This window comes from Lissotriton vulgaris, chromosome 1_1 (assembly GCF_964263255.1).
Source record: "Lissotriton vulgaris chromosome 1_1, aLisVul1.2, whole genome shotgun sequence".
Classification (NCBI taxonomy): Eukaryota; Metazoa; Chordata; class Amphibia; order Caudata; family Salamandridae; genus Lissotriton; species Lissotriton vulgaris.
In genome coordinates this window covers 1,030,840,903-1,030,858,810 of record NC_141685.1, presented here as the reverse complement: position 1 = coordinate 1,030,858,810, position 17,908 = coordinate 1,030,840,903, and the positions used below count along the sequence as shown (strand labels likewise).

The following is a 17,908-nucleotide window of genomic DNA, read 5'->3' as shown; positions in this document are numbered from 1 at the left end:
TAAATATTTTCTTTAAAAAAAAAGGTCGCTTTGAAAGTGTGGAACTATTGCACGTTTATGGGTCTAGGGGAGATGCCTCGCTAAAGAAATCCAGCATGGCGCCCTAGCAAATTGCATGTCCCAGTGTTGGCTTAGATTTAATAAACCATTAATCGCCCCCTGAGAGCGAGCCTCTCTGTTTGGCAAGGATTGAGTAAATACAACTAGCCTACACAAAATGCATGTATTTACTCAAATTGATAAGGATGATTGCAAAACAGGAAGGACGTGGATGTTCCAAGGTAAAAAATATTGTCAAGGCAGCCCAAAAGGCTGACAACCTTAATACAGCAAAACCTTTAGACTAATTGGTGACCTAGAAACCAGCAAATTTGCAAATAGCCCGCCATGAGAGTAAATGTTCACAAGCCACAAAAAACATAACCTCCGGGTATGTAGAAAATTAGGGGCCTCCATAACTCCAGTAATGGAGGCACCCAGAATATACCAAAAGCAAACCAAGAGGCAAATGCTCACATAAAACGAAGAATGCCAACGAATATTCAACAAGAGGCCGCGTACTGCAAAACAGTGGAGGAAGCAGTTACATATCTCACTGCAATACTTATGGATAAAAGTCCTCCAAGACAGAGGAGCAAGGAGAGAAATATATCGCTGGCAAACTGAGGCTTAAGTGTATTTCATTGTACTGATGCAATCAGATAAAGAATTCGAAACTGAGCAGTGAATGTACTCTACGCTCTGGGGCAAGCAGGTAAATATCCTGAAGCCATCCTGCGAAATAGTATACTATCACTGAAGGAAGCATATAGACTCAGGGGCATGCAGAGATACAGCAGAAGAGGATGGGATTTGACTGCCTATAGGTGACCATTTTGCACGGTATTCATGGCAGAACCCATCTTTCTGGTTGGGGATTTGTGCCTGACTCCAAAGTCTGGTGAGCTCCTCTGCCGTCAAATTGCATTTTAGGTTGGAAGCGTTGCCTTTGCTGTTGTGGCCCACAGGTCTAAAGCTTTGTTGGTGGAAAGCCTTTCAGATGACATGCACAGGGATTTTTGAAACTTTTGTTCTCCTCATGTCTGCTGCATTTATGTTCTCAACTTTCCGTCATATCCACCCCAGTATATCATCTGACTGAGACCTATATAACAAGATTTCATAGAAAGGAATGTTCATCAGCTTCTTTGGCACATCAAGCCCCACCCCCGTCAGACGTGATAAGGAGGATCTTCCTCTTATATATATTCTGTAGCTGAAACCGTGACGCGCCAGGTCTACCACGTCTGCTGCAGCACTGATGGCTTGGGTATTGTTAAGAAACCTTCATTTAAGAGTCATTAGAAAAGATCCTCCAAGTTCCTACGCAAACCTCTTCATATATTCTCAAAAGGATGTGTGGTATTTTACTACTATCAAGGAAGCGCTTGTGCAACGACGGAACAGGTGGCGGAGGCCAAAACGCAGTACTCTGCGGCCATGGCAGACTTACGTAAATACAACTTTAGGGCATACGCCACTTGAATGCACAAGGAGAGAGACGAAACGGGCACACTCCTAGCATGGTTAGCAAAAAAGGACACAGACACAAAACCCATCACTGAGATACTAGACCCCGCCGGTAACTTAGTGCGCTCCCAAATGGATATCTTACACGCATTTCAGCAATACTATACCACGATCTACCGCACCCCGACACAGCTCATCCCACACATTACAGAAGCAGACAAAACCACACTAGATGCCAAAATACGGCCGACCGACGTCACCCATGTGATCCGCGCACTAGCGTGGCACAAGGCACTGGCCTAGACGGTCTGCCACTAGAATATTATAGCACTTTCTCCTCCCTGTTAGTGCCCCGTCTCGTAGAGATGTTTGCGACCACACTCGAAAGGCAAGAATTGCCTGGCTCCCTCTGCGAGTCGGTCATTGCAGCATTCCTTAAACCACACCGAGACCCGCAACAATTATCTTCCTACCGCCCTATCACGCTCCTTTCTGCCGACTGTAAGTTACTGGGGAAAATTCTTGCTGATAGATATGAACAAATTCTGCGACCCCTAGTTCACGCGGATCAGTGCGGGTTTGTTCCCGCAGGAATACGTCCCAAAACATACGTCGCTTGTTCCACATTCAAGATCAAGCGGGAGATATGCACCCTAACGCGGCCTGCTTAATTTTAGATCTCGAAAAGGCCTTCGATACCCTCACGTGGCCATACCTTTTCACCGTTCTGCAACACGCAGGAATAGGTCCAACTCTCCTAGCATACACACAGCTTCTCTACACCAAGCTTGCATATCGCTTTCGCTTGGGCCGATATGTATCGTCCCCCTTTAAGGTGGAAAGAGGCACGAGGCAAGGGTGCCCACTATCACCCCTGATCTTCACCCTGGCGGTAGAACCTCTGGCAATACAATTGCACCAGGAGTGACCCGAATGGGGCATTCCCATAGCGGACACCATGCATAGTGTCTCCATGTACGCGGACGACCTTCTCCTATATATCCATGATGTTACCACAGACCTCACACCCATCTGGACAATCCTGACGGAGTTCGCGGAGGCGTCCGGACTTAAAGTAAACTGGGACTAATCCACAATCTATCCACTGCATCCCAACCTCGCGCCGCAGGAGGTACGCATTGATGAGCAGACCCTATCTTGGAGCACTACCGCCCCCCGGTAATCTCGACGTCCGCCTGTACCACTCCCCCACCGACATTTATGAGGTTAACCACTGCAAAGTGCTGGCCGGCATCAGATTTTGGAAGAATCTCCCGCTGGCCCCGATAGGCCGTGTGGCTATAGCTAAGATGATCATCGTCCCTCTACTGCTGTGCCACTTCACAAACTTACCGGTTATCCCTACCAAAGCCTTCTTTCGCGACCTCGACTTGCTCATTTGCGGGGCGAGTAGACATCGGATAGCCCTCACTAACCTGCAATTGCCCACCACACAAGGGGGTCTAGGCGCCCCCTCCTTCGAGTCGTATTTTCTAGCAATGGCTGTCATACTGGACGTCTCGAGGCCCAGTCCCTACCCTGGAACTCCGTCTCATGCTGCTCCCAGGTACCAAACCATGGTGGACTTACCCACTGCAGGTGTCGGTATCCCGCCGATGCATGCAGAGAATCCACCGCATGTCGGCAGAGACCCCGCACTACTCCCCCCAGTTGCTGCTAGTTGGCTGGCCCAAACGAGAGAAATACTTCACGACCACTATGCTTAGTGCGTGGACGGACCATGAGACTACTGAGGCTGAATTGCTTTTCACAGATGGGCAACTTCGGCCCTACAACCAGCTCATGGAGGACTCCGATCTTGCCCCGGGACAGTTTTTGACTCACCGACAGCTCCTAGAACACTACAGGCCGCACTTTGATTTATCTACGGGCGAGCCAACAACACACCCGGTCCTCCATACCATCCTGTATATGGGTACAGGCCGGCACTTAGTTACATGGCTGTATAAGTCCATACGAGAACTTAATAACAAACCACTGCTTGCTCTCCAAGCCAAATGGGAGGACGAACTTGAGCGCCAATAACACAATAGGGAGTGGGAAAGGGCATTAGTTCCCCAAGAAGTTGTCTAGGAATGCACGCTTTAAAAACATACAGTGTTATGTCCTACATAGAGCGTATCAAACACCAGCATGCCTACAGTGATTCTACCCGGACACCCAACTTCACTGTCCCAGATGACATTCACCTGATGCACACTTCCAGCAAATGTTTTGGAGCTGCCCCACCTAACAACCGTACTGGGCTGTAGTCCTCAAGACACTCAAAGAACTCACATGTCTCACAGATATTCACACGTGGGAGGCGGTCGCTCTCTGGATATTCCGACGACCAAAAACACACAAAGTCTCTGTCCGCTTCGCGTCCCTCGCAACGCTCCTAGCAAAAAGAAGTATCGCCATGAACTGGCGAGCCACAATGGGCCCCCGATGGAGGCGTGGGTGGGTGCGGTGCAGAAATGGGCGGCGGCAGAAGATGAAAGTCTGCGGGAGGAGGAGGAGGTAAGGGGACTACGAAAACACCCCATATCTATGGAATGGGCCCTTTTATCCAACCAGTTCAAACAATTACACACACGCACCGACCCAAGCGCTTCCCAAAGTAACCCACCGAACACATATGCACGAGCTCCACATGGGGGTACACAAGACACCGCTCCCACCATCCCAACCAGCACGCAACACACAACAACTCCACAATATACTGCACTGAATACTACTATTAGCAGTATTGTCCAATATTAGCCCGCAAACAACGCGGTGACGCACCTATTGGCTGTAGCTGACATGAACCAATTGCCCTATACGAAGCTCGCACCCGGATCCCCCCTGCCAAAGTACCCCTGGTTTTCTTCTCCCCAGTTCCCCCCCGGTATCACTTTACAGAAGGAACAAGTGGACTGCAGTGACATGTACCCCCTTCGAGTACAGAATGTATGTCCTATGGCTCCATAACGATACTACTGTCGTCCAAATAAACACAATGAGATGTAATGTTATTTTATTGAAAAACTTAATAAAAATATATTTTTTTTAAATCAAGGAAGCGCTTGTTGTCTTCGCACAAATCATCTGTTTCACAAAGTCCATTCTCTGTCTCTCTTTGTTAGGGGAGAGACCATGGTACATATTTACTAAGATTTTGTAACAGGGTTGCATCAATTTTGTGGCACAGCCTTAACACAAAATAATCTTTGGTATTTACTGAGCCATGCAAAGCCACCTTGCATGGCTTAGTAAATACAAAGTAACCCAAGGCAGTGCATAGTGCTGCTTTGAGTTGGCTTTTGTTGGGTAGGTGCTTCGTGGGGGAGCATGGATGTTCCCACACATCCACTCATGGATTTTGGTGCATACCTAGATTTACAAAGACTTGCAACCCTGGGAATGTGTTAAAATACTACACTTTTCCCAGTGAGGCATAATAAAGAGAAATATCTTAATTACTTCATGTTATTTCCTGTTTCCACATGTGCTGCATCTTACAGCACACAGAGAAAGAGGAAAACACAATTATATTGTTTTTGTGCAGGAAGGTGTCACTTCCTGCACAAAAAACAATCCTGCCTGTAATGCAAACACACTTGCAGCATTGTGCAAGGGTGCCAGCGTTGGCACCAAGCAGCACACAGTGCTCAGCACAAGGAGAGAGCAGAAATGCACCATCTCTTAGTAGATGTGGCGCACTTTGGCTGTTTCCCGTACATGCAACACAGTACAACCTGTGCTTGCTTACCCGAGTTGTGAGAAAAATGAGAACATCTGCCCCCATAGGGGGAGAGCAATACCTTTTCATCAATACTGCTAAAATCACAGAGTGTGGCGGAAGACATATTCTTACTTCAAAAATGTTTTTATCCTTAATATTTTTATCAGTAAACGTAGGTGTTGCTCCAATTGCTTATACTTTTCAATAGGTGTTGAGTAGAGTCTTTTAGCAGTGGCTGTAAGAAAGAAAATCTTCATCTCCATTTCTACGGTACCCAGAACCAGTGGAAAAAGCAGATTTGGCTACGCTTGCTGTTGCAACATATCAAAGAACTCTTAGTTGTGGACATAAGGATAATGAGTTTAGTTGGTCATCTAGCCAATGCGCCATTGAAATTAGGGACATCTGGTGACAAGATATTCTCTGGAGATGTTGTTAATTAAATGTGTGATAGAGACTTTTGAGGTTTGCTTCTATCCAGAGTCATATTATGTTTCAGAGTGCATGACCTGCACTTTGAGAGAAAAAGGCTCATTGAGCAGCAACAATGTAGAATGTGCTTGGGTTTTCAAGGATTCTTTTTCAGAAGACTTCATGTCTCTTTTTATGTACTTGAGCTTGTCTGAAACCATGTTTTTCCTAGATTCATCAAACTTACTACTTCAGGTGCAGGATTTTGAGGTCTGGTATGTTCTGGAGGAATAGTCTGCTCAATTGCAATGGTTTACATCTGGTGATAACACAAGGTATTATGAGAAGAAACACCAGTGCACCTCCGAAATAGTCTCTTTGATCCCTTAGCTTATTTAGCGTTTCATCTGTAATCCATATCCTTGGTCAAACAGTCAATTTCATCACATCAGACGTTGTAGAGAATTCAAGTCTTTATTTTTCAAAATGTTATGGTCCACAGCCGACGCGCGTTTCGCCCCCTTTGGGCTTTTTCAAGGCTTTGCAACTTGTAGAAAAGACTTTTAATTCCGATATGTATTTATAAGTTTTGAGGATGCAATTCATATACACTTGTCCAACCAATCTTAAGAGCAATCATGAATACTCATGCAGGATCCTATTAGTTCTTCCAATCATAGAGTCAGTTTTCCCCAATTATGATCATAGTTGTGGAGCCATGCTACGTTCCACAATCTTAGCTCAAGTCCTAGTCCACTGTGTACGCCGTCCCTGCAACCCGGCGGCCATTTACTCTCCAAATCTGCCAGTACAGCTCTGCCAAATATGTCGGTGGGTCATCCACACAATCTAGAGTGACTGCTGAGCCACCACATCTGACAGAGTTACCGCCGCGAAAGGCTACCACAAAAAAGGGCTGAGAGTTTTACACAAATGCAGGGATAGAATTCCTGGAATGCAAGGAATCCCCCATCCTGACATGTTAGCGAAGTGAGAATGGCTATGTGCACCGTGTCAACATATTCGCACTTTTTAGGGTACATTTTCAATCCCTACATGGTGGCGATTCCTGCAGAAAAAAATAGACAGTATATTTTCCACTGCAGTGCTTTTCCCCCAAAGTGCCTTTTGAAGCAGATTTTGGCGCTTTGGTGAATAAAACTCTCCTCCTTGGGGGATAAGCAGAACAGGGAAAACCTTTTCTCAGCTTCCTCTATATGGAAGATAAATTTTCCGCAATGGCAGATAGGTGCGCGATCATCCAAACTCCTTATCAGACACCAAGAGACTCATTTAGTATTTGAAGAGCACTAGAGTAGGGATTACACAGCAAATAGGTGGGATGTCACGGTTCCCCCGCTCCGTTTAGAGGTAAGAAAGTGCAAGGTTTTTGGTGGTGGGGCTTCAGCTGGCTCCACCATCTTATCATAAACCTATGGTATGACCAGGTGGCCCATCTATCAGAGGGCAACCGAGTCACAGTGGCTATAGCCTTGCCCTAGTGGGTGCGGAACTACCACCACTAATTGTTCCTGCCTGGGATCGCCATGAGCCTGAACAGGAAAATAAAATGTCCTTCGGGTGTAGGGAGAATACTCCCTGTACATCAAGGGGATTTTCTGTTATGAAAAAGGAAGCCTACTCTTTGGGAATTACACTTTGTAGAATAAAACAGAACTCTGCTTCAGCATTCAGATTTGCTCAGCATATATCTCTGTATTTAGTACATCTGCTACAGTAGCATATTCATACAGGGCAATGTGACCACCACCAGGCAGGAGAGGAGCACATAATGTGAAAAGCAGTCCTCCTCTGGGGTGGCAGTGGCAGAGGCCAGGGTGGTCACCAGTGATGTGGAAATAAGACCCTGAGTTGTTTTCTGGAAAAATAGACTGAAAGGTTCAATAGACACCAGCTATCTTAAAATGTTCAAATAAATAAAATACGAAATAACATTTGAGGTTTGAAAAAGGAGAAGAAAATTGAAGTGATCTCCAACCGTCACTGCTGTGCAGCATGGGTAATAGAGCTAAAAGCTTCCTTAAAGAAGCTGTGGTTTGTTCAACTGAGGTGTTTGCAAATGTGGCTCAATTCTCGTGCCCAGTATTTCTCAGCTGACTTTATTTTTAATTCTAATTCCGCTGTGTTAAGTTTACTTCACAGGATATTATTTCCTTTCTGTAAAAGGGGTCTGGGATCCATGAGAGGAGTTAGTCAATGTTTATGACTATCAAATATGATTCTATGATAGATAAAAGTTTTCATCTTCCTGCTTTGTTTAGTTAAAGTTATTGTTCAAGTGATTTTAAGTATTGAGGTACATGGGGTAACTGAGTAATTGAAATGCATCTGCTACTTTAAATAAACCATTTTGGTTTTGTCTTCACTTGATGTAACTGATTGTCGCTCCGTTCAACCACTATGTGTCTATCCAACAAAGTTGCCAAGCTCTAATAATGTAGAAACACACAACTCTCTGTTTTACAGTCACAAGCAAGCAGCTTTATTCCCAACCTTTCAGCAACAAGAAATAAACTGGGTCCTTGTGGAAGCATGGCAGCATTAGTTTGATGTAAACTGTTTTTTTGTTTCCCAAAAATCAGGTTTTGAACAAAGGAAAGATTGTTAAGGTTGGGAGACAGGAGAGGTTAGGTGGCCAGACTGCCATCTCCATGTCTCTGCCAATCACTCCAGAGCTCATTCCTTCATTCCGCCTTGTGGCATATTACTGCCTTCAAAATGGTGCTCAAAAGGAAATAGTGGCTGACTCCATCTGGCTGGATATGCAGGACACCTGCATGGGAACAGTAAGTGGTTCATTCCGAAAGTCAACTGTTTGATTAATATCATTTGCCAATAAATCATACGCTTATCGCATTTCGGTTTTCGTTCCACACAGTTAAAAGTGTCTGGAGTGCCAGAAAAAGCGAAGAGGGAATACCAGCCAGGGAAACCAATCAAGATGAAGGTGACAGGGGATCCTGGAGCCAAGGTCGGAATGGTGGCAGTGGATAAAGCGGTTTATGTTTTAAACAAGAGACATAAACTATCCCAATCAAAGGTGAGACCCTAAAGATTGACTATCAAAGAAGGTCAAGGTAGAGAAAATGGGAACATCTCTATTGCTTGAGGAACACAATACCCAATATAGGTTGGGGTAAAAAGTCCTGCTCATATGGAAGGTCAGTAGCGTGTAGACTATGTGATGGACATACATATTTTAAAAAGGCAATGTACCCGGACAGCTGTGCCACACCCTTTACCCAACCAAGGGAACATTTTTAAAGATTAATCTTGAAACATTCCTTCCTTAGGTGCTGCTTGGGGATTCACCTATGGCAAACGTATGAATGATTAACCTATTAAACAGTGATGTTGAGGTTTTGTTTGAAACCTCATATTATTTCCTATTCGATCTGCAGTTGCCATGTTTAGTAACTTTTTCAACTTTTTGAAAGGTAATTTAACTGATTTTTGTTTACTCTTATTTATATGTGACTGATGGATCTACCTACTCACATTTGAAAATCAACTGGATTTTTAAAAAGGCCTTTGGAATTATAATGTGAGTGCTATTACATGAAAATATTTAATCTGAGAGTGGGATTCATCTTAAGAAGCTGAAAGTGGGTTATATTATGCTAAAAGTACACAATTGACATAACTAATACACAGTTACGTCAATAAATGCAATTAAAACAATTAAATCATCAGGCTGTATAGATATGTTTCCATTTAAAACACCCCTTATATTTCAACGTGTACAGGTGATGTAGAAGTAACTTGTTAATTAATGGGGAATATCTAAAATGTCTACATTTACATCAATGCACAACATTTAAAGATCAATAGATAATAATATGTGCTCATAACCAAACACTCTCTGTCAACGTGTTGCAAAAATAGGGAGAAGCAAGATCACAGTTACCTGTGATGGTTTTTCAACCCATTTCTGGAACAAGCATGCATTTATTTGTCTACATTCTGTCTGTACCAAATGTGCAATATAGTCCAGGATGAACTGTGGAATTTGTGACACCAAATATAATGCCTTGTTTGGTGGTTGATCTCTGGCACAGTGTCCCAGTCAGAGTGGCAAAAAACTTCAAAAGGAGAAAATGATCATCTGGAAGATGTCAACAAGCAGCATAGTTATAAAAGGACAAAAGAAGTAGAAAGAAGACAAAGACACATGGAACTGGGTGGGGTGGGGAGACACTGAGGAAGTGTACCTTTTGGTGGAAATAAAACAAAAATGTGACATTGTTCCAAAACAGTTTGACATGGAGTTTAGGAACTCAGAATGGATGTGAACACGTGAAAAAAAATCTTATTCGTAGGGATCCTACGGAATTCTTATATACGGAATTCTTATATTTTAAGAAAATAAAATGAGCAAGAAGAGAAATGTTTTGTAATTGAACAGCCTGTCCCTGCAAAGCAAGTTCCCATGCTTGCTATTCAGTCATTTCTATCCAAGCGGTATTTGGACATGCGTGGGCGGGAATGTAAAACTCTTATTTTGGCAGAGGAGGATCTCAAGATGGGGCTCTGGATCCAGTACCAAAAGGCAATGTCAAGTAATGAATTTTTCTTATCTATGTATGACAGCCTCGACTCCACAATATACTCAAAAGTCACCTCTTTTCAGTACCAAATCAAACTGATCTATTGAGGATTGTCAGTACGAGAGTCGCATGGGGTACTGGATCCTTCTACCACTTTGATTAAAGTTCCACATTCATTATTCAAGACAAGTGCCCACTTATCTGAAGTTTTTGTTGCAGATAAAATAGGCTGTATTCAGGACAGTGGCTAAAAACTGTCTTCTACTTCCAATATGTTGATTGAAGCTGATTGTAAATAAGAGGCAGGTTCAGGTGGTCAGAGTTAAAAAAAAATAACTTAAAGAAAAAATATTAAAAATGTCCCTTTCAGAAATAGCAAGAATAGAAAGGTATTACCTAAAGCCCAAAATAAGGGAGATGCTGAATCTTGCAACTGTCCTATTGCCCCCCCCCTCAAAAAAAAGAGAAAAGGAAGTGGACAGGAAAGGTTGGTGACGCAAGGATTGGGATGGGGGAGTGAGTGCTTGGAAGGACACTCACGGTGGGGCCCTTCTGAAAAATCTTTGAAATGAGAGAATCTTTTGGGATAGTCTTTTGACTCTGCTTGTGGATAAAAACCTTAACACTAGTTTGAATGAAGGATGGGCCAGAAGCATGAACAGGGGAATGGACATCAGTTATACCCTGAACTGCACTTACTACCTTTGGTCTCAGGCCCCTTGAAGGCATTAGCAGTAACAAAAGATCAATAGCTCTCTATCACCTTCTTTGCTTACCATACTTTCCACTTCTTGCTCTTCCCCTACCTCCTACACAAAAACAAATATTACATTTGAAGAGCTAAAGAGCAGTAACATTGATATGTATGTTAACAGTGAAGAGGATAGAAGTAGAGTGCAAAAAACTGCAATCAGTGACTGGTGTTTATATATCCTTTTCAGATATGGGACATTGTGGAGAAGAATGACGTTGGCTGCACTGCTGGAAGTGGAAGTAATAATGCTGGAGTATTTAATGACGCCGGCCTATCCTTTCAGACTAACTCAGATAAGGGGAACACACTACCAAGAAGAGGTATTTGGTCAACAACTGCCACTGTGTTCCACGTTTAAGTTTCTGTACTAGTTTGTTTCAGGACAAAACTCATCACATAAATTCTATCACAGAGTTTGAATACTTCATACTGTAGGGGAGCTTTAGTTTCTACTTTGCCCTGTCATTCATCCAGTTGTACATCAGGTTGTCTGCAGCTCCACAAGAATCAGAAATGCTTCATAACATACGCCAAATACAGTTTCTAAATTGGCTCTGAGGCACAATCAATTCATTGGTGGGAATTGAGAGGTCTTGGTAGTAATGAGACAAAGGGAGACGGCCAGCTAAAGAAATCAATTGAAATTAGTGGTTAGAAATATAGCGATGAGCTTCCCCTTGACAAAAGACCAAGGCAATGTTGGTATGATCCAACCCTTTGTCCTTCAGAACTAAAGGTGTTTCTTGTACACTCTGTTGAGAGTCGAATGTTAGCAGAGCTGGACTGAGAACGCAAACCAGCACTGGCAATTAAGTCAGTCCGGTACTGGGGGGAGGGGTTGGGGTGGAGGGAAACACTACTGCTGCTTTTGTTACAGGGGCCAATACTGCAGCACTGTTGTAAAATCAGCCTCCAGTAACAAAAAATGGCCCCACTGCTCCAAAACCAGCCCCCACCCTTCCGGCCTATAGGGAAAACACCTGGTGCCCGCTACAGTGAGTCCCACCCAGGATGCTAAAATATGACATGAGTGTACAGGTCCAATATTCTTCTATTCAGTCACTCCTCTGTTTTAATTGATCTTATTTATTGTGATTCATTGCAGATCTTCGATGCGCACAGGGCATACAAGGACGAAGACGTCGCTCACCAATGTCCCCAAGAGCCAAAGCTGCTAAAGGTTTGTATAGCTTGTCAGTTATGAAACTTACCAGTGAATCTCATACCTGTGAAGTAAGTACCACCAAAGAAACAGGCAATCATAGTTACCATTCTATTGTTTCCAACATTCTTTTCTCTTCCTCGATTCCCACGTGCTCCAGAGGGAAATATAATCCCTTGTGAAGTACAAAAGGCTTGAAACAAAAAAGATATCTGGAACTGTCAGGGGAATACCTGGAGCGTAGAGATAGAAGAATAAAACAGAAGTAAAGATTAATTTGTTCCAGGATATTTGTAGCTTAAGAACAGGGTCAGATTCCTGGCTTGATTACATTGAGTGATCATTTGATAGATGTTATTACCAGCTAAATAACTGATTTAATAGGGACAGAACTTGAAAAAGTACTGAAGAAATTATATGGCATTATAATTAGGTTCCAGCAAGACTTTATTGCGAGTGACAAGATGTTAAGAAATTACAGAAGAAAGGGCCAGATGTAGGTAAATGAGAAATACCGTTTTCTTAATAGTGAATTTTACTGATTCGCTATTACGAAATTGGTAGTTCCTATGTAGGTAAAGATTCGGTAAAAAATACAGACTCCTTAATATTTCTTATTACCGAATCGGTAATAGAGATTCAGTAATAAGGAATACCTACCCATGAATGTGAAGACATTCAGTATTTGCGTTTCGGTATTACCAAATCGGTAATATCGAGAGGAATTTCAATGGTGCCAGGGTGTCCAAAGGACACCCTGTTGCACCCCTGAAATGTGCATGTGTGCACATGTGGTGCACATACATGCCCTAAGGGCATGGATTTGTGCAGCAAGAAGAACAGTTTTCCCTCAATGGCCACAAAATTTCAAAAATAGGTATATATCCAATATTTAATGTAACATGGGTGACACATACACAAAAATCTTATTTATTTTCTAAAAAAGTGTAAAGTTTTATTCATTATTTTCAAGTTATCATTTCTTTTATCATTATTCTTTCCTCATATTTGCTCAAAGTGGAACATTCATTTTTTTAAAGAATTTTTTTTGATATTTAATACATGAACAATTTCATAGTTTATACAAAGAAAAGAGAGATACATAAATTCACAGCTATATACTAAAGAATCAATTCACACAAATAGTTATACCCCTGGTAACTAACAATCCGTCACAACATACTCACACATTCATACCCTCACCACACTCATAACCACAACCTCTGAAAAAAGGAAACTGGAACCAAATTGGCGGGGGAACCCTGCCAATTTGAAGGTCTCAAAACACTGTATGAGACCTCACACTTGGTCGACGCGCGTTTCGGCAGCGCAAGGCAACCTTCCTCAGGACCTCTTCCAGATACACAAACTCATATACCCAGGGGACATTAAAAACATAGGTTACTGATCCTGATTTTTCTGAGACGTTTCAGCAGTTAAACTCTGTGTTTTTCTGTATATCCTAAGACAGGAGGATTTTGGTATGGCTCCCCCCAATGATTTGATTGAACTGGTATTGCAGGGTCCTATTGGATTTCTTCGCAGGATGGGATCATGATTTTTTCTTCAGCTCTTTATGTGGACTATTGTCTTTGAAAACATCGATCACCCCTGTCTTGAAATTATATCTTTCACAATAAGTTATGAAGTTATGCCATCCAGTATGTGCCAGTCACTTAATTTCAGCGTAACCGCCGACCGACATGTCCTCCTGCTTCATACCACGATTTCAAGTCATGGATTTGTGCCACATGGCATTTAAAAAAGCAAAAACGTGTTTTTTTAAGGGAAATCAGTAATTACCACCAACTTGAAGTTGGTGGTAATTACCGATTTCTTAAGGCTCAAAAGCACTCTTCAATGTGCTTCCTACATTGCATTTAAGGAATCTGTATTACCGATTCCTTAAATGCAAGAGCAATAAGGAATCAGTATTAAGGAATCGGTATTTACCAATTCCTTATTTACCGATTCCTTACCTACATTAGGAATGGCTAAATACCGGTCGGTAACACTGAAATTTACAGAATTTCGGCGTTACCGACCAGTATTTACCCACCTACAGCTGGCCTATAGTGTCCAATGATTACAGCTAAAAGGCAGCTTTATAGGTTTGGCTATACATGTAGCAATAGACCGCAATGAAGGCCGATGCAGCATTAATTATATTTACTTTAAACACAATATTTGAAATTACACTGTCATATTGTGTCTTAAAAGTGTATCTTTATTACGAGTAAATGAATATAGGGCCACATGTATGAAGCGGATCACTGACAGAATATCGAGGAACAAAATATCGACCTGCCAAAATATCGTGGACAAAATATAGAATGACAGAATATCAAATGCCTATCTACAAACAGGTAAGTACAAAAATATCAAATCCAAAATATCGTTGTAAATAATATAGTTTGTTAAAGTATCGAATTTTTTAAATGTCTTATCAGTAATGTAGAATTAATGAAATAATAAATATAATTAACTAAAACATACTTAAAAATACTTAAATAACCTTAAAATTAATAAATAACTAATGTAAGTAAAAAAAATAAACATGCATTTTTATTTTTGAATACAAATTTATATTAACTCAATATTAATACAAAATATTCAATATTTTTAGCGTAGGATAGCGGGAGTGTAAAAATTACTATTCCCGCTCCAGAGAGTGCAACAGTAGGGAAAGCGTTGGATAGCGGGAGAGTAAAAATTACTAGTCCCACTCCAGAGTACTAGTCCCACTCCAGAGAGTACAACAGTAGGGAAAGCATTGGATAGCGTAGGAGTGAAAATGACTATTCCCACTCCAGAGAGTTCAACAATAGGGAATGCGTTGGCTAGCGTAGGGGTAAAAATTACTATTCCCACTCCAAAGAGTGCAACAGTAGGGAAAGCGTTGGATAGCGAAGGGGTAAAAATTACTATTCCCACTCCAGTGAGTGCAACAGTAAGGAAAGTGTTGGATAGCGTAGGGGTAAAAATGACTATTTCCACTCAAGAGAGTGCAACAGTAGGGAAAGCGTTGGATAGAGTAGGGGTACAAATTACTATTCCCACTCCAGTGAGTGCAACAGTAGGGAAAGTAAAGTTTTAATATTTAAATAAGAATACATTAATTATCAATACCAATAAAAAATTAATTAAAATATTTACCAATTACAAAATATGTTATAATTTATTAATTATACATACCAATAAATATTATTTATTAGAAATTATTCGTAATTAATTAACAATCAATTAATTGTCAATACCAAACATGTATTAAGTAATACAAAAATGTCAAATTAATCATTAATTAACAATAAATTAATTATCAATACACAAAAATAATTTCAATAATTACTTAATTACAATTAAAATTTTTCCCACCCTATTCCTTAATAATCTCACAACCCGCTTCGAATAATAAATTAACACAATTATTATAACTATCAATTAATCAATTAATACAAATTCATTACCAATTATTAAATACTAATTACCATGTAATAATTAATTAACATTACATTAATTATCAATACAAATAAATAAAAATAAATATTTACTTAAATACAATTATATTACATCTCACCCTATTCCCCTATAAACCCACAACCCACTACAGAACTAAAAGGCAAAGGTGATTAAAAAATAATTAATAATTCCTAAAAATTAATATTTAATTTACTATAATTACATTACTTCCCACCCTATTACCCTATTAACCCACAGCCCGCTACGGAATTAAATTATGCAAAAACTAAATACCATAAAATTAATTAAGCATACCTTATATAATTAATATACACTTCTAACACATATACTAATATACAAAACACTTTAAAAAAAATCAATATTAAAAAAAATTCGATATATTTTAATGCCTATATTATGTACTTCGATATTTTGACAGTCGATATTACTTACCTGTATTTCAATATTATTAACCACTATATTATGTCCATTTGATATTATGTTCATTCTATATTTTGAATTCGATATTCTGTCCATTCTATATATATTGTTTTATATTTTGTCTAGTTACCGTATGAAGCCTTTTTGAGGTCACAAACGTGCCGAATCACAGAATTGGCCCGTTTGCAAACATAAAAAAGGCTTTTCACATGTATCAAAACAAAATTGAGATTTGGTAACCTGTTACTGAATCGCAATTTGGGTTTGCGATTTGGTATTAGGAAGGGGCGTGTTTAGGGCATCTCTTCCTAATAACGAATCGCTACAGTATGTTTGAATGTTTTGAGACCAAAATTCGATTGCAAAACATTCACATTTTACCACCTACTTCAATTAGATGGTAACCCATTCGCAAATGGAAGGGGGTCCCAAGGTACCCCTTCCTGTTTGTGAATGTTTGTAAAAGCCGTTTTTTAAGTGCAGGCAGTGATCCCACTGACTAATGCCTGCTCTTAAAAAATGAAAGGAAACGGGCAGCTTTACAAAAAAAAGATTGCTTTATTTAAAAGCAATCATAGACATGGTGGTCTGCTGACCTTAGCAGACCACCATCCCTGTGATTTATGCATTTCTAATGGCTCGCAAATTGCGACCTACCTCATTATTATTCATGAGGTAGGTCATTTGCAACCCACTTGGAATCGTAGAGAGAGTTAAAAACATTTTTATTCATGCCGTTTTGCAATTTCCTAATTGTGAATAGCAAGGATTCATTATTAGGGAATTGCAAAACGTTTTCTTCATACATATGGCCCATAGTGAGTAGGTTTGAATAGGGCTATCATTGTATTCTGCATAGTTACTAGAGAGGACAAATGCTTTGTAATATCAGATCAAATGGTCCTCAAATTATTGGTGGGATTTCATTTTTTCAAAAGGGTAGCTCCTTTTGCTAAAAAAGAAGTATATACCACACAACTATTTGAGTGGACATTTGCAGGTATCCAGTTGTACCTGTGAGTCTCCTCCCCGAAGGATATAAGGTCCCTCAACTCAAGGTGGTTGGCTTTCAATCACTTGAAAGTAAATGCCCTCAAAACAGAATATCTCCTTATTGCCCCAGCCAATCACTCCCCAGACTTTGAAGAATGGTTGAATCAACTCACAGCTCTCAACTGCACTCCAAACATCATTGATTCTGCAAGCTCTCTGGGAATGATACTCGTCCAAACATCTGAACATGCAAAAGCGCATCAGTGATCTCACCAAAGGTGCGAACCTCCAACTGAGAGTCTTGAGGAAAATTAAATCGTTCCTACCCCATAACAACTTTAAAAATGCGGTGCAAGCCCTAGTTATGTATAAATTGGACTATGGTAGTGCTACCCTCTGCGGCCTTCCTAGAGCAAAGATGCCACTTAGGGCCTCTTTCAACTCCGCTGCGAGGCTCATTACAGCCTACAAACATTATCATCACATCGCGCCTGAGTTGAAATCTCTTAAATGACTCCCGTATGAAGCAAGGATTCATCTGAAAATTGCCTGCAAGACACATAAAGCTGTACACTTCAACACCCTAATCTATCTTGCACACAAACTTGAGCTTTCTGGGGGCACTCGCTCCTCTAGAGGCTCTAGCACCTTACTGCTCAAGCCACCGAAATTTCATAAAAAGAAAACTTAGCAATTGAGCTTTTTCAGGTATTGCCTCAAGAATCTGGAACACCTTGCCACCTGAAATAAGACTTAATAACTCCATGGCTTCCTTCAAAAAGGAAGTCAAAGAGTTACTGCTGAAGAAAGTTTTGAGCTAGCTTCCAATCACCTTAAGATGCATTGACTTTCATTTGGTCCCTTTAGTTCTGTTTTGATTT

The 17,908-nt window shown here is 40.9% G+C and overlaps 1 protein-coding gene across 1 annotated transcript in view; it reads left to right on the top strand.

The window, feature by feature from the left end:
- LOC147748462 (venom factor-like) overlaps positions 1 to 17,908 on the top strand; it is a 273,916-nt gene that overhangs the window by 246,553 nt on the left and 9,455 nt on the right. Inside the window, exons 13-16 of the mRNA XM_086928296.1 lie at positions 8,254 to 8,457; positions 8,550 to 8,711; positions 11,160 to 11,292; positions 12,078 to 12,205. Of these exons, the coding sequence (XP_086784422.1) occupies positions 8,254 to 8,457; positions 8,550 to 8,711; positions 11,160 to 11,292; positions 12,078 to 12,205 (627 nt within the window). The remainder of the gene's footprint in view (positions 1 to 8,253; positions 8,458 to 8,549; positions 8,712 to 11,159; positions 11,293 to 12,077; positions 12,206 to 17,908) is intronic.